The 17,578-nt window shown below is 42.7% G+C and overlaps 1 protein-coding gene across 1 annotated transcript in view; it reads left to right on the top strand.

Moving 5' to 3' along the window:
- ZMPSTE24 (zinc metallopeptidase STE24) overlaps nucleotides 1–17,578 on the top strand; it is a 44,346-nt gene that overhangs the window by 24,989 nt on the left and 1,779 nt on the right. The window contains exons 5-9 of the mRNA XM_089665186.1: nucleotides 6,670–6,822; nucleotides 6,906–7,047; nucleotides 9,127–9,290; nucleotides 11,229–11,339; nucleotides 13,306–13,449. Coding sequence (XP_089521312.1) covers nucleotides 6,670–6,822; nucleotides 6,906–7,047; nucleotides 9,127–9,290; nucleotides 11,229–11,339; nucleotides 13,306–13,449 — 714 coding nt within the window. The remainder of the gene's footprint in view (nucleotides 1–6,669; nucleotides 6,823–6,905; nucleotides 7,048–9,126; nucleotides 9,291–11,228; nucleotides 11,340–13,305; nucleotides 13,450–17,578) is intronic.

Genomic DNA, 17,578 nt, shown 5'->3' with positions numbered 1-17,578 from the left:
CCCCACCCCCACTGACACCAACGATGGGGCACTATTCCTCCCCCCCCCCCCCACTGACACCAACGATGGGGCACTATTCCTCCCCCCCCCCCCCCACTGACACCAACGATGGGGCACTATTCCCCCCCCCCCCCCACTGACACCAACGATTGGGGCACTATTCCTCCCCCCCCCCACTGACACCAACGACGGGGGCACTATTCCTCCCCCCCCCCACTGACACCAACGACGGGGCACTATTCCTCCCCCCCCCCCACTGACACCAACGACGGGGCACTATTCCTCCCCCCCCCCCCCCCCACTGACACCAACGATGGGGCACTATTCCTCCCCCCCCCCCCCCCACTGACACCAACGATGGGGCACTATTCCTCCCCCCCCCCCCCCCCCCCACTGACACCAACGATGGGGCACTATTCCTCCCCCCCCCACTGACACCAACGATGGGGCACTATTCCTCCCCCCCCCCCCCCCCCCCACTGACACCAACGATGGGGCACTATTCCTCCCCCCCCCCCCCCCCCCACTGACACCAACGATGGGGCACTATTCCCCCCCCCCCCCCCCCCCCACTGACACCAACGATGGGGCACTATTCCTCCCCCCCCCCCCCCCCACTGACACCAACGATGGGGCACTATTCCCTCCCCCCCCCCCCCCCCCCACTGACACCAACGATGGGGCACTATTCCTCCCCCCCCCCCCCCCCCCACTGACACCAACGATGGGGCACTATTCCTCCCCCCCCCCCACTGACACCAACGATGGGGCACTATTCCTCCCCCCCCCCCCCCCCCACTGACACCAACGATGGGGCACTATTCCTCCCCCCCCCCCCCCCACTGACACCAACGATGGGGCACTATTCCTCCCCCCCCCCCCCCCCCCACTGACACCAACGATGGGGCACTATTCCTCCCCCCCCCCCCCCCACTGACACCAACGATGGGGCACTATTCCTCCCCCCCCCCCCCCCCCCACTGACACCAACGATGGGGCACTATTCCTCCCCCCCCCCCCCCCCCCCACTGACACCAACGATGGGGCACTATTCCTCCCCCCCCCCCCCCCTTCCCCACTGACACCAACGATGGGGCACTATTCCTCCCCCCCCACCCCCACTGACACCAACGATGGGGCACTATTCCTCCTCCCCCCCACTGACACCAACGATGGGGCACTATTAATCCCCCCCCCCCCCCCCCTACTGACACCAACGATGGGGCACTATTCCTCCCCCCCCCTACTGACACCAACGATGGGGCACTATTCCTCCCCCCTCGGCTTATACTCGAGTCAATAGTTTTTCCCAGTTTTTTGTGGTAAAATTAGGTACCTCGGCTTATATTCGGGTCGGCTTATACTCGAGTATATACGGTACTTCTCAGAAGGAATTAAGCTGGAGGTGTGAGGGAAGAGAAGGCGAAGGAGGAGGGGCAAGGAAGGAGTGAAGGGGAAAAAAAAAATTCAGATCCTTTCTCCTTTTCCCTCGTCCCCCCGTCCCCCCCACACCAGTCGCCACTCCTCCCCTCTTTTTAATCTAAATCCCCCGGATTCTTCTTCCCAACCACTAATTTCAGATCTTTGTAATTCAAGTCTATCACAAAAGTTTCTCAAGTCCTCTGGGAACCTCAAACGGGCTGTTATTTCATTCTTCCATCCTATTAAGCACTCCGGTACCCCCCATCTATATTGCACCTTCTGTTTTTTCATCTGTTCCAACAAAGGCCTCAGAGCTCTCCTCCTCCGGAGAGTCTCCGATGACAAGTCCGCATATATCTGGATATTCATTTCTCCATATTTTATTACTGGCTTTCCCTTAATTTTCCTCCAGATTCTTTCCCTTTGCTGAAGTTCATAAAATTTAACCAGTATATCTCTTGGCCTGTCCTCATAGTTCCCCTGGAGTTTCCCATTTCTAGAGATTCCTTCTATATTAGTCCTTTCCATATCAGAGTTTCCCGTTTATAAAGTTCAGTATTTTGCAAACCGCCTCATCCAGTGTTTCTTCTTTTAGACTTTCCGATACCCCTCTTATCCTTATATTTCTCCTTCTTTCTCTATTCTCTTGGATTTCCGCCTTTTTATACTGCAGTTTTTCCTAGACTTTTTCCATATTATTATCTTCTTTTCTAATTCGGAAATAATCTGGGTCTGATTATTAACTTTCTGCTCCGTTTCTTCCACTCTTAACAATATCTGCCCCAGGTCATTCCGAATATTTACCATTTCTTGCTTTATTGTTCTCTCCAATTCTTTAAACATTTCTGTCATCTTTTTTTATTTGGAATTTGTAGATCTTTTTTCAACTCTGATATTTGTTGACTGATATCCAAATCCATTGACTGTCTAGGACTATTTTGCAGATTTAGATCTAATTCTCCTTTATCCCTTCTACTCTGGGGCCTTTCCGGGGTCACGTTTCCCTGGGATGTATATTTTTTAATTGTACCCGTTTGGGTCCCTTTTAGGCCCGGTTCCTTTTGCACTTTTGTTTTTCATTTCTTCTATATCTTTTATTTTTCTCTCATAGACTTGTGTTTAAGAAGAGGCAGTTAATATGATATGGAAGTCCCAGCCCTGTCCATTCACTTTTCTTTAAACTTTTGCCTGTACATTACGTTCTTCTCCTTGTTTATATTCTCTGGGGGTCCCCCCCTTTTTTCTCTCACTCTGTTTCCCCACCGACTCAAATACAGATTTTTTGTGTGAAGCCACAGCCAGACTCCCTCACCCTCCTTGCGCTTTTCTTTTCGTGAGACGGCTCCAGGCTCCCTCCTCCAGTTCTTTCAGCAGGTCAGCTCCTCTCCACCTCCTCTCAGGGGGACCCTCCAGGGCTTTCCTCCACTCTCTTCTTCTTTGGACAAGGCTGTTCTTCCCTGTCGGCGCAATGATAGGGCTCCAGGGGTAGCTGGCCGTCCAACAACTCGGTATCTCTCCTGCCCCATCGGCCTCCGGCCGGCCGGCTTCCCTGCCTCCCAGGGATGCACCGCGGCTGGTCACGTGTCCCGGCCGCGCCTCCTTGTCTCCCGGCAACCAGACCCAGCCTCTCACCGCTGCTCTCCAGCTCCCCGGCTCTCCCTCCCGCGGGCCGCTGCTCATCCAAGGAAGCCCGCCAGGCCGAGGTAAGTCTCAGCCTTCTGGAGCTCCATACATCTGGGGGGATTTGAGGCCAAAGGGGGTCGGTCAGAGGAGACTCGTGCTAGAGCTCCTACCACGAGCTCTCCGCCGCCGCCCCAACAGGTAATTCTAGTTAAAGAATGATAGGGCTTTAAAAGAGAAGTCCCCATTTTGCAAAAGGAAAAAAAAAATATTTACCTGTAGCAGTTGCTGTTTTTTTCCATAGGGTCTTGGAAAGCATTGTAGCCGTGATTAATTGATTGGGGGTGCAATGATCTGGTTCCTGCACACTTTCTTCATCTGCCTGATCATACCGACATACAGATCTTCAGTTACAGGGCTAGAGGTAGTGTCAGTGGGCTACAGTGGGGTGCTACAAGTGCAGTGATATCATCACAATTGTACTCTGAGAACTGTATCCCTTTGCCACAGTGGCAGACAGAACTCATTGTTTTTTTCATTCCTGTGAAAGAATGATGTGGTTGTGAAGACTGGGTCAAGCACAGCCATGTATATTTCAAATTTTCCAGGTGCCAGCAGGGAGATGAACCCCTGGCTTCTAAGAGGAGAAGAATTGATGGTTGGTGGCTGTGCAGACTCTTTAAATATGAGTGTAACGTGAAACATGCTCAGAAAAGTAGATTTAGACTTTGACAAGCTGTTAATTAATGGAGTATACTCACAAAGCCTTAGTTAACTTTGTGTATTTTTATATTAATCTCTATTATTTAATTTTGTCTTTGATGCTATATCTGTACATTTTAACAGCTTGGATAAATACCAGTGCTCCTATAAAGATAATTGTTTGAGAGGGCTTGGATTCTTTATCTACACAACTGGGTATATATTTGGGATTGTTTTACCTAGTATATACAGTATTACTCTACCCATGAGTCGGTTATCTGCTCTCCTGTAGTATGAGGAGGATCATGTAAACATAGCCCTGGTCTGGACAGACACCTGAGCTGAGAAGACTGAGGATGAGCAACACCATGCTTCATGATGGGTGAGAGCCTGTCATTTTGATCTTGTTCCACTCCGGTGTTAGCTCTTAATTGGTGAGAATGTGTTAGGTGTCAAGGATGGGGATGTATGTATTTTTATGTGTCATACGTTTTTACCATACTTCTCTCCAAAATTATTGCCACAGGTTGATTGGCAGTGCCAAACAGTTCCCTTTTTCTGTGGAATTATGCTGTTGCTATAGTTAAAGTAATGCATGTTCACTTTCCTACCATCATCCGTGTCCTCCATACATTTACTCTTCTATAATATTGAGGCTGATTTATTAAATCTATTCCATTGTAGTAATTTGATTTCCAGTTGTTGTTTTCCTAATGTATTTTTTTTAATTTTATAAATCTGTTCTGATTTTCAGCAGGTATTATTGCATACAGACTACCTGTGCATGTGTTTAATGTGTATTCTTGTAAAAACATTTGAAACCTTGAGATATATACCCAACTTGATCAGTAATTAAATTTTCCATCTTGGCATTGCTGTGGAGTGTCAGTCTGTTCTATTTCCTTTTTGTACGTTCTGATTTGAGCTGATGATCTGAAAACCCCTGCTTGGAGATCTATTACCAAACACTGCCACTGCAGCCTTGGTTAAAGAAAAGTGAACATTGTATTTTAACTTCCAGTCAAGTTTAAATATGACCTGGAAATTTGAATGTGATAAAAGCTTATAATGTTGGGGAATCCATTCTCACTACAGTATTGAGCGATAGCACACCATATATGTGTGCTGTGCTGCTATTACCACCTAAAACCACCGGGCCGCAGCCTGCTGTGCCCTGGCTTTGTTTGCTTTGACAGCTAGACTCTAGCTGTTAGAGCAGAAAGGGTCTCTGGTTTGGTAGGAGCGTACTGTCCCACACTCCCACCAGCTCCTGGAGATGGGAGTCCAACTGCTAGGAATCATGATGGGGCCTACAGTGAGGCTTGACTAATAACTTGAGTTTTGTTTACTGGCTTTGCTTTCGGAGGGATAACAGCTTGGTCACATGGGGTACTCATGACAAGTGTGTACCTATAGTTTATCTCACACACACCCCTGCAGTTGTGTGCTTTATTTTTATTTTTCAAATTAAAGGATAAGTTCACCTTTTAGAAAAAAAATAAATGCACATTTTATTTATTTATTTATTTTCTTTCGTCTGCAGGAGCGTGTAAACCACTGCACCAGCGATCAGCAGATTGCTGATGCCATACAGATCTCCTGGATATCTGTCAGTATATCTGTTTGCCTGTACAGGATGTACAAGCAAGCAGATATACTGACAGGAAGGAAGAATAAACTACCAAGGTGCATCACAGTGCTGTGGTAGCTCATTGAAGACTACGAGCTGACAGCCACCAGTGCTATCGGGAATTGTATTCTCTCATTCAAGATGACTGTGAATAAGTGATGTGGCTGTGTGGGTGGAGCCCCGCACAGCCACGTGTGTGTTGTTTTTTTTTTTTTTTTCTAAATTTGACAGCGTAGGGGGAGAAGATCCCCCGCTAGCTAGTGTTACACCCTGAATATGGGTGTAAGGTGTTACTAAAGGTGAACTTATCCTTTTTAAATGGATCAGCCCTATAGCTTATGTTTTAATAAGTTAGGTTTTTTATTTTTCATTTGCTATGGATTGCATAGACGTGTGTTAGTGGCTCAGCAACAGGTTGAGCTCTGTCTACCTGTTGATCTTGTCCATTTTGGGGCATAGAATTTACTGAGCCCTGGTTTCCCTAAGGTTGAGAACCCTTGCTTTTAGGCAATGCACCCGATTTTTGTGCTGCCATGTGTGGCGTTAGTAAACATTCTATATGTCTAATTTTCATTCCATTGTAGTGCTTTGGGTAGCAATTAATTTGAATGGGCTGCCTTAACAGTAATGCACAGTGTGTGACCTAATGCATTTATTGCAATAGACGGCCTTGGTGTCGATGGATCTTTAGAAAAGATTAAACGGCACAAGCTTTAGGTGGTACACTCAGCGAGCTGCATTTGGGGTGCTTGTGGTAAATTTAGAACTCCGATTAGGGCAGTCTGAGTACATTTTTCTAATTTTAACATAGTTGCTGTGTTTACCAGTTAGCATTGCTTTTTTGCAGAATTACTGCTTATAAAATGTGGCCATGCAGGATGTATAGGGAATCTGGCTTAATTATATAATTCTCTTGTTTAAAGTTGACCTCCGTATTGGTAGCTTCAAAATTAGGAAGCTGACTTCCATCTCCTTTAATACCCACTGACAAGTTTGTAATAGCTGTGGTTGCTCCCAGTAATTCTGTACTGCCAGGTGCACATATTGATGCACTGCTTGTGATTTATTGCTACACACATTCACCAGGGAGACCTAACATTCTGTAAAACCTGAAGATCTCACATACTAAAATAAATGCAAGATGTAAAGTACTGTACATGAGGAAAAAAGTGCTTTTACTCTGTGTACTCATGGGAATTTCATGTTTTATTCTAGAATTTCAGGCCAATAACAAACCTTTTTAACCACAACCCTATATCAGTGTTTTATTCGATCTGTGTGTTTTGTATATTCAGACCCTTGGATTCTTCTTCAAGGATGCCTTAAAGAAATTCTTGGTCACTCAGTGCATTCTTCTCCCAGTTACATCTCTCTTGCTTTATATAATCAAGATTGGTGGTGACTACTTCTTTGTCTATGCATGGCTCTTCACTCTGATGGTGTCTCTGGTAAGAATATATCTGTACTTGCATCCTGTTTTTATATAAAACTTGCACATCAAGATACCAATATTTATTTCCTTTAATTTTAGGTACTTGTGACAATATATGCAGATTATATTGCACCTTTATTTGATAAATTCACCCCACTTCCTGAAGGAGAGCTAAAGGATGCTATTGAAACAATGGCAAAAAGTATTTCCTTCCCACTGACCAAAGTTTATGTTGTTGAAGGTAAGAGGCACCTTACGAAAGAAAATGTAATAGCACTGCTGGATTGTAACATGGGTGTACTAGAGATTATATTCTCTTCCAACTGATTGGCATTTGGGCAGAAAAACATAAAAATATCCTTTTTATCGCCACTTTAGACAACAAGTAATGATCTTTTTGGAGGCATGATTTTGGGGGAAAGAAACCTCCAGTCACATATTGTAGCCCAAATTTATTTTATTTTTAATGGCCGTTCACAGCCCAGGTCAGTGCTAACTGGATGGCCTGATGTGAAGGTGGGGCTATGTAGAATACTTTGTTACAGATTTTACTGCTTCTCTTAGGCCTTCTCACACCTAATGCAGTTTGCTTTTTGCCTTTGTTTTTCAGTGCTTTTTCAGTTCATTTTGCGTATTTCTACACGGTTTTGATGCGTTTGACATGTTTTTACAACGTTTTGCATTTTGTCCTGTGTAGGGTTTTTTTTTTTTTTTTTTTTTTTTGCTGGGTAGAATAAGAATGCAAAATGCGACAAAAACACACTACCATGCATTTCAGCAGCTTCCCTGACCCTTTCCAAAAACGCAGCCACTCAATAAAGCATAGATGTGAACATGTTCCATAGGAAACCACTTAAAACTAAACGCATTTGTGAGAACATAGCCTTAGACTGGATCAAAGGAAACCATCTATTCACAAAGTACAGTGTAACTGTGTGAGGAGGCACATTATCATGTTGGTAAGCATCTGTTTGTAAACGGAGATACCTGCCTAGCTTTGGAACATGCTAGCAGCCAGATTTGCCATTTCTAAAACTAACACCATTAAAGGAAGCCTGTATTGACTAAATATAAATGCTTTAATTTAGAAATGAGAGACTACCAATCTAATCCAATGGCTTCATCGCCTTATGGAGACCCTAAACGAGTATGCAGATTTGTAGTTTTGACTTCATGCTGTATCTAGAGCTGCATGCCTGTTTCTTGTTTGTGGAGCCATTGGATGTACCTGGCAGTTGGCAAAAATGCTGGCCTGTAGTATTCCACCAGCTAGTTTGAAACTGTAGCATAGCTGCATACAATGTAGTATTTCATGGAGGACACCATTTCAACTACATATATGCAGATAATAGGTTTCCCACTAAGGAAACTGGGTCCACTTCTGTACACTCTCACCCCACAGCATTTGCCAAATAAATTTTGTGTGTGTATCAAAAAGCGCTTTATTAAAAGAGGTAGGCAAACATAATACACAGAGGAGCAATACAAATAACTCCATAACATAACTGATTCCTAATGACAAAAAGATTTGTTTACACAGTTAGCAAAATCCTGAGGCAATGCTATACATGAAAATAAAAAAGTATATAGATTATGAATCTTCAGATTTATCAATATTGCAAAAAAAATAACTTAAATAAAAATATACATACATACATACATACATTTTATTTTTCCTCCATAGGATAAGGTAAGATTAATGGCAGCTCTCCACTGCCGAATTGTTGGAGGCGAGGCCCTAAGCCAAACCCTTGCTATCAACAGTCTGGCAACAACAGGTGTTTGTTGACGAAAAACATGCAAACGTTTATCGCCGTCCTTATTGGGGATAAGTCCCAGGAGACATTGTTTGTTTTTTGGCATAGGGTTAATGGGGAGCCCATGCGGTCTTGTAGGAACCAGACCACCTGTGACTAATAACCTTGAGTAATCGGGTAAGACCAGATTAGATGATAAAAAGAACCTCCTAGGGTCACCACATCCTAGGACAGGAAGGGTCATATTGAGGCCTATACTTGCCTAACTGGGGGGATGTCAGGCATTCTCTATGTAGAATTTTATATAGGTGTGTAAGGCGGTCAAAGTTTTGGGGAGACCAATTTACTAGACGTTAAGATTTCTGCCCATTCTTCGTCCTCCAGCTCCCTTACATTTTCCACTCATTTGGTTTTTAGTTGATTAGCTAGATCAACAGCCATTGGCCGAAGAAGAGAATTATAAAAGGTGGCTGTTTGTGGTGTCTTAACTCTAGCCTCGTGATATATAGGTATGTAGATAAAGATTCTATTTATTATTTTGTTGATACATTTGTGTTCTCTAGGCTCAAAGCGGTCCTCTCACAGCAATGCATATTTTTATGGATTCTTTAAAAACAAGAGGATTGTTTTATTTGACACTCTCCTGGAGGACTACTCACCACTAAATAAAGACGATACAGAAGAGACCTCAGAAAATGAAACTGCTGAAGTGAAGTTGAAAGCCAAGGTGAGTTAAAAGTGAAAATTCCTTAATTAGGGTTGCACAGCTGAAATGCTGAGGGCTGTTTACTGGGACAGGAATATTCCGTCATGGGACTCATGATTAGTTGCATACCAAGTTGTTTTTGGCTGTTTGTTACAACTGAAAGATTGATAGCCCTGGAGTCATGTAGGCTTACTTTTATATTCTCTTTAAAAAAAAAAAAAAAAAAGTAACTATAAACGAGTTCTTCAGCTTGTGATAAGTGGTCCCTTTTTAGATTTTAACACCCATCTCAGTCCAAAAATGTCAACTCCTGATATATGTATTTTTAGGTCAGTGACGCATTCTTGAAGCTGTTGGCTGACCATGACAGCCAGTCGAATAGCAATGGCAACCTGTATTTTCTGTATCATTCACTGAGGGAGGCTGTGTTTCCTTTTGGGGTATAAACCATGTCAGAGGGAGGTGGACACTAAGGAAGTTGCAGCTTTCAATGTAAAATATAGCCTTTGCATGACACGGAGGAATTTACTAAAACGGAAGCAAACAGAATGTGGAACAGCTGTGCGTAGTAACCAGCAAAAGTCTAGGTTCAGCTTTTTCAGTTAAGCTTTAACCTGTTCCCAACTGGCCAATAGCAGATTGATGGCCGAGCGGGACTTGTGTCAATCCTGGTCGGCGTCATGACGTCCTTCCTGGATTGTGCGTGCCTGCGACGCCGCACTGTTGCGAGATCTGTCACTGGCTGTGTACCTCGGACACGACCAATGACAGATCTGTGTACCGGCCCATGGTCAGTACCATGTGACCTGCTGTGATCATTCACAGCAGGTCGCATAATTGTAAAAAATGGATGGCTTCCTTTCATGCCATCCATTGTATAAAATTGTCACTAGCTGTGATTGATCACATATACAGACTGGGCCAATCACAGCCCATCTGTGTCATGTGACTAGCTATAGCCGATCACAGCTAATCACAACACAAAAAAAAACCCTGAATTAATCGATTTAATTTTAGTTAAATGCTTGCTTATAGCAAAGAAATTCTTTGCTATAAGCAATCATAATGTGTGTGTATTAAAAAAAACAAAACAAACAAAAAACTGATCACTTCCCCAGTAGTATGTATGTAGCATGTTACATTCTCACATTCAAAGTGTTAGAGCACTGAAAGCTGAAAATAGACCTGGGCAGGACGGGGGTAAAAGTGCCTGGTATTGAAGTGGTAAAAAATGGAAGGTGGCTGGTTCCCATGCACAGCTGCTCCATATTCTGTCTGCTCCAACCTTGGTAAAGTCCGTTCATAAAATAGGGACATTTTTTAGCCTACTAATTAATCCCTAAACAAATTATTTATATACCCCACCTGGGTTTTATGCAGTTACAAGAAACAGCGGGGAGGGAGAGGGTATAATCCTAAAAGAGGAAGGTTGTACAACAAAGAATGAGAGGGGGAAAAACATCTGTAGTGACCAGGACTTTTTTGTTCTTTTTGCAAAAGAAATAAAATATTCTGACACTTCCTTGGAGTAAGAACCTGTAGGCTTCAAATTCTTTTCCACCTTCTCACAAAATTCTACTTTTGTATGATGAGGCTCCGGTGGGCCATTTAGAAAGGAAGAGAAATTCAGGGCCTTTTAGAAGGCAATTTATATTACAAATATTAGGGAATTGGGTTACTGGACAGGTAGGTGTGGAAGATCCATTCTAAATCGAAATTAAACTAGTTAACAGGTAGACTGTCTGCTAAGCAAGTTTTTGAATGTGAACATTTTAATCTTTGGTTCATTGACAGAATGGTTTGACTAACAGTGTAAGTATTCTAAAGGCTTATTTTATGTCTGGGAGGAATTCTCTACTGGTAGTCTTTTGAACGTTTTTTTAAGGAGTACAGTGCTCTAGTGTATCTTCAATTATTAACCAGTGATTTATCACAATTTGAATTTGTTTCCAAATCTAGAACGCTAATAAGAAGCAAGGCTGCAACAATCCTGAAGTTTTGGCTGTTCTGGGACATGAGTTGGGCCACTGGAAGTTGGGCCACACAGTAAAGAACATAGTCATTAGTCAGGTGAATATACATTTACAGTATTTTGTGTTCAAGAGAATGTAGGTTCATAGGCTACTGTAAAATTTTTGGTTATTGTAAATTTACTGATAGTAAAACCATATGTGACTTTTCTATTTTCATTTTCTTGCTCTTTTTGTTGTGTGGTGTTTGTATTTCAAGTAGTTATCTGTATATCATGATGTCCTTGGTTTTCTTTTATATACAGTTGCTCTTGTAATTTGGCTTTATACCTGCAGTTATTAAGTGTTATTTGCAGGCACTCTGAACAGAGATGGGGGGCAGAACTAAGGTACATTTTAGTGTGCTGTGCACCGAAGTAGGCAGAACAGCCTGTAAATTAGGGCTAGGCCATTGAGAGGTGCAGATCTAACTGAACAACATAAGAGAAATCAAAGCTCACTGGGCACAGGCTTCTGTTAACCTAGCAAGGCATTCAGGAGTTTTGGTGTGCTTTCGGAAAGCGCACCAAACCCGCAGGACATAATAGACCAAACCCGCAGGACATAATAGACGTCTGTTGCTAAATTACAGCTAACCCACAGGAAAGCTGCAGGTGCACTGGGCTGCACCCATAGCGCATCACTGTGAAAACTGCCTAATAATTGTTAGCCATGTTTATAAATGCGATTTTGCCCATATAGCTTCTATTGTGCATCTGTATGGGCCCAATAGCATAAAAATTATTTTGTGCCCAGAAAACTGCTGTTCATCTATATGACCACAACAGCATTTTTAAGGGCACAATATCCGTTTATATGAGCATAATAGCAGCTTTATGGACACAATAGCATATAGATGCTATTGTGCCCATAAAAATGCTATTGTGTCCAGTATCCTTAAGCCCAGTGACACGGACCTTGCATGCAGTGCTGCTTCATGCTGCGGATCCTGCAGCTTTCAGGAATAAGAGGCTGGGTGCTTTTGGTATCACTCTGCCTTACATTCTTGCCGGAACTTTAGAAGAGGCATCAGCTTATGTGGCTCGCTGATTCCTCAGCTGAACTTCTCCGGCCGCAGCTCTGCTCCCTTTGCAGCTGGCACTACATGCCTTGGAGTAGTTCCTATGCCTGCACCTTTATCCATGGCATGTCACAACAGGTCAGCAAGCCCAGGCAATCTACCAATGTGTTTTTATTAATGGGTTTGTAAATCATTCATTTGATAGACTGTTTTGTTTTTCTTTAAATGAATACAAGTAATTCTCTGATTTTGGATGAGGTGGAAATCACGGCGTCACTACCTGCCTCTCCACATCGTCCAGTCAATGAACACCTTGTATTCATTGAAAAAAATGCCAGGTGGCCTGTAAACGGCAGACGTGCCAAGCAAGCAACGACTACGGTGACTTGCAGCTTCCATGGGGATCACTTGGATATGAGCGACGCATACCTGGGGCCAATGTGGCTATGGAATAAAATTCAAACCCAACTTCATCTTAAAAGTAGCCCTGTTACTACTGAAAAATAAATACTCGTCTCTTCATCTTCTAGGGGGTGGTAAATCTTTGTTCTCAGATGCAGATTCCACTAATATCTGACACTTTCAGGTGTGTCAAATACCCGCTCTCCCATTACACTATATGGCTTCTTCTGCCAGATGTTACATGACCAGCAGATGCCATATTGACATAGCAGCCAGTGAGAGGAAATGGTACAGTTTAATTTTATTTATTTTACATGCTACTTGTAGTTTACACAGTAATTGAAGCATGACTGTTACTAACCTTTCCCCACACTGTGGAAAAAAAAAATTTAAATAATTGAGCTTTAATGATGTGGTTATGGATCCTAAAATATTGACCGCTTAACCTAAATTGATCTGGAATCTAGAATTCAACAGCACCTCAACATGATTTCTAACTGTTAAAGCATTTGTGTTTTTTGTTTTTTTATTATTAATAATTTATATACTGCATAGTTATATATTCAAAATGTTTGAATATTGCTTTCTTTTTCTCATCTGTCAGATGAATTCGTTTCTCTGTTTTTCTTTATTTGCTGTGCTAAGTGGTCGGAAAGAACTTTTCGCTGCATTCGGATTCCACACAGCACAACCCACTCTCATAGGCCTGATGATCATATTTCAGTTCATCTTTTCTCCATACAATGAGGTATTGCAGAAAGCTCAGCAATAAAAATTTAACAATTAGCACTAACTTTTATTTTTTTTTTTTTTTTAATTGCATCAGTGTATATTAATTTGAAAGGAACTACTGCACAAATGTGAATGCTATCTTTTTACTGTGGGATTATTTGGTTGGTGGGCAGTTCTTTAAATTTTAATATTGCAATGTAGAGTTAGCTGTCTTCTAAATATGAATAGCCTACATAGAAATTAAAGGCAATGTGTATGGTTTCCAGATAAATTCCTTATCTCACCCCCTCAGAAGGAAGCATGAGAAGTGTTTGAAGCAGTATTAAACCAAAAAGAAAACCTTTTATTAGATTGCAGCTTACCAATTTACAGATGTGATGGCTCCATTAGCTTTTTGTTTTGTGCTTTCTTCTATTTTCATCTGGTGATCCAACCTGCAAGTATGTTTTTCAGAAGCTCAAGCTCTCCAGCAGAATGCATAAGTTAACATGGATGAGACAATCCATTTACCACTGGCAGGGGTCACTAAAATAATCAGCTTTAATTTTAATGTAAAGCCTTTATCCCAAAAGAGAAACTCTTGCTGTAACTGATTCTAAAGCATGAGCTGGAGTTTGGCTTTAAATTGTTGTATTCAAATCTGCTAATACATTTAACACTCCCCTCCCCCAACACTAACAATGCTGTTTGCTGTGCCACCTGTCTCATTCATCCAGAGTGGTGTTTCAGTAAAACAAGAGGTGAATTACTAGCCAGATTGCCAGGTAAAAACTAGAAAGACCGAAAACTGATGCAGCCACAACATCTGATTGGTAAGCTGCAACAGAATACATTTTGTTGCTGCTCTTTCAATGCCCAGTCGACAGTCTTTATTTAAATAACCCCCCTTGCCTTTTACAGAGTGCAAAATCTGGTGCAGCTCTGCATGTAAACCAAACGGCTTCCAGGTTTTATTTCCAAAGTTGAATTGAACACTCTGAAGTTAGAATCTGGTGCAGCTGTGCACGATGGCCAATCAGCTTCTGAGTGCTCCAGTTTTAGTAAATCTACCCCAGTGACTTTATTGTAGTAATTTCTTCATTTTCTTAAAAATTGGAGTCGCCCTATTGGCTGTGCTATCCTGCAAAGTTGTGTTTTAATCACATAATTTACCAGTTCTCCGCTGCCCTATAGTAGAACTACCGCTGCAGGGCTGCGCAATATCGTGTGTGTGTGTGTGTCTCAAAATATTAGAATATTGTGCAAAAGTTCATTTTATTTCAGTAATGCAACTTAAAAGGTAAAACTAATATATGAGATAGACTCATTACATGCAAAGCAAGATAGTTCAAGCCGTGATTTGTCATAATTGTGGTGATTTATGGCTTATAGCTCATGAAAACCCCAAATCCACAATCTCAGAAAATTAGAATATTGTGAAAAGGTACAATATTCTCTGCTCAAAGTGTCCCACTCTAATCCGCTAATTAAGCCATAACACCTGCAACGGGTTCCTGAGCCTTTAAATGGTCTCTCAGTCTGGTTCAGTAGGAATCACAATCATGGGAAAGACTGCTGACCTGACAGTTGTGCAGAAAACCATCACTGACACCCTCCATAGGGAGGGAAAGCCTCTAAAGGTAATTGCAAAAAACGTTGGATGTTCCCAAAGTGCTGTATCAAAGCACATTAATAGAAAGTTATGTGGAAAGGAAAAGTGTGGAAGAAAAAGGTGCACAAGCAGCAGGGATGACCGCAGCCTGGACAGGATTGTCAGGAAAAGGCCATTCAAAAGTGTTGGACTTTCACAAAGAGTGGACTGAGGCTGGAGTCAGTGCATCAAGAGCCACCACACACAGACGGATCCTGGACATGGGCTTCAAATGTCGTATTCCTCTTGTCAAGCCGCTGCTGAACAACAAACAACGTCAGAAGCATCTTACCTGGGCTAAAGAAAAACAGACCTGGATTGTTGCTCAGTGGTCCAAAGTCCTCTTTTCTGATAAGAGCAACTTTTGCATCTCATTTGAAAACCAAGGACCCAGAGTATGGAGGAAGAATGGAGAGGCGCACACACTGCAAGATGCTTGAAGTCAAGTGTGAAGTTTCCACAGTCTGTGTTGATTTGGGGAGCCATGTCATCTGCTGGTGTTGGTCCACTGTGCTTCATTAAGTCCAGGGTCAACGCAGCCGTCTACCAGGAGATTTTGGAGCACTTCATGCTTCCTTCCGCAGACGAGCTTTATGGGGATAACAATCCAGGTCTGTTTTTCTTTAGCCCAGGTAAGATGCTTCTGACGTTGTTTGTTGTTCAGCAGCGGCTTGACAAGAGGAATACGACATTTGAAGCCCATGTCCAGGATCCGTCTGTGTGTGGTGGCTCTTGATGCACTGACTCCAGCCTCAGTCCACTCTTTGTGAAAGTCCAACACTTTTGAATGGCCTTTTCCTGACAATCCTGTCCAGGCTGCGGTCATCCCTGCTGCTTGTGCACCTTTTTCTTCCACACTTTTCCTGTCCACATAACTTTCTATTAATGTGCTTTGATACAGCACTTTGGGAACATCCAACGTTTTTTGCAATTACCTTTAGAGGCTTTCCCTCCCTATGGAGGGTGTCAGTGATGGTTTTCTGCACAACTGTCAGGTCAGCAGTCTTTCCCATGATTGTGATTCCTACTGAACCAGACTGAGGGACCATTTAAAGTCTCAGGAACCCTTTGCAGGTGTTATGGCTTAATTAGCGGATTAGAGTGGGACACTTTGAGCCGAGAATATTGCACTTTTTCACAATATTCTAATTTTCTGAGATTGTGGATTTGGGGCTTTCATGAGCTATAAGCCATAAATCACCACAATTATGACAAATCACGGCTTGAACTATCTTGCTTTGCATGTAATGAGTCTATCTCATATATTAGTTTCACCTTTTAAGTTGCATTACTGAAATAAATGAACTTTTGCACGATAATCTAATTTTTTGCGTTTTCACCGGTAATATATATTTGGACACAGGCACAATTTTAGGTGTTTTCAGGTATTTACCAAAACATATTCAAGCTATAGTTCTATAATGGATATGAGTTGAAAGTGCGCACACTCAGGTTTAATTTGAGGGTATGTACATCCAAATTGGAGGAAGGGTTTAGGAATTACAGCTCTTAAGAGAAGCCATCCCCCCTTTTTCAAGGGACCAAAAGTAATTGGACAGTTGAATCAAAAGCTGGCCAGGTGTGGGCTACTCCTACGTTACTACTTCATCAATTAAGCAGGTAAAAGGTCTGGAGTCCATTCTAAGTGTGGTATTTGCATTTGGAATCTATTGCTGTGAACCTACATCATGCGTTCAAAGGAGCTGTCCATGCAAGTGAAACAGGCCATTGTAAGCCTGCAAAAATTAAACAAATCTATCAGAGATATCCGCAACATTAGGAGTGGCCAAATCAACAGTTTGGTACATTCTGAGGAAAGAAGAACGCACTGGTGAGATCAGCAACATAAAAAGGCATGGAAGTTCACAGAAGACAACCGTGGTGGATGATCGCAGGAACCTCTCTATGGTAAAGAAAAACCCATTCACAACATCCAGACAATTGAAGGACACTCTCCAAGAAGTGGGCGTATCATTGTTGAAGTCTACAGAGGGTTCACCTCAAGGTGCAAACCATTCATAAGCCTGAAGAATAGAAAAGCCAGATTAGACAAAAAAAAAAAGCTCGACCAGTTCTGGAAAAGCATTCTTTGGATGGATGAAACTAAGATTAATCTGTACCAGAATGTCGGGAAGAAAAAAATTTGGAGAAGGGTTGGAACAGCTCATGATCCAAAGCACACAACATCATCTGTAAAAACATGGAAGCAGTGTGATGGCATGGGCATGCATGGCTTCCAGTGGCACTGGGTCATTGGTGTTTATTGATGATGTGACCGAAGACAGCATCTCTAAACTCTGCAGAATTCCTCCGGCTGCTTCTGTGAGCCCAGATTCAGCCAAATGCAGCAAAGTTGATTGGACTGTGCTTCACAGTACAGATGGACAATGATCCAAAACCCACTGCAAAAGCAACCCAGGAGCTTTTGAAGGAAAAGTGGAATATTCTGCAATGGCCAAGTCAATCACCTGATCTCAACCCAAGTGAGCATGCATTTCACTTGCTGAAGGCAAAA

The sequence above is a fragment of the Staurois parvus genome, unplaced genomic scaffold, assembly GCF_062004578.1.
Source record: "Staurois parvus isolate SC_StPar_1 unplaced genomic scaffold, SC_StPar_1.0 ptg002140l, whole genome shotgun sequence".
NCBI lineage: Eukaryota > Metazoa > Chordata > Amphibia > Anura > Ranidae > Staurois > Staurois parvus.
Note: the sequence above shows the minus strand (reverse complement) of the source record. Positions and strands in the feature narration are given on the sequence as shown.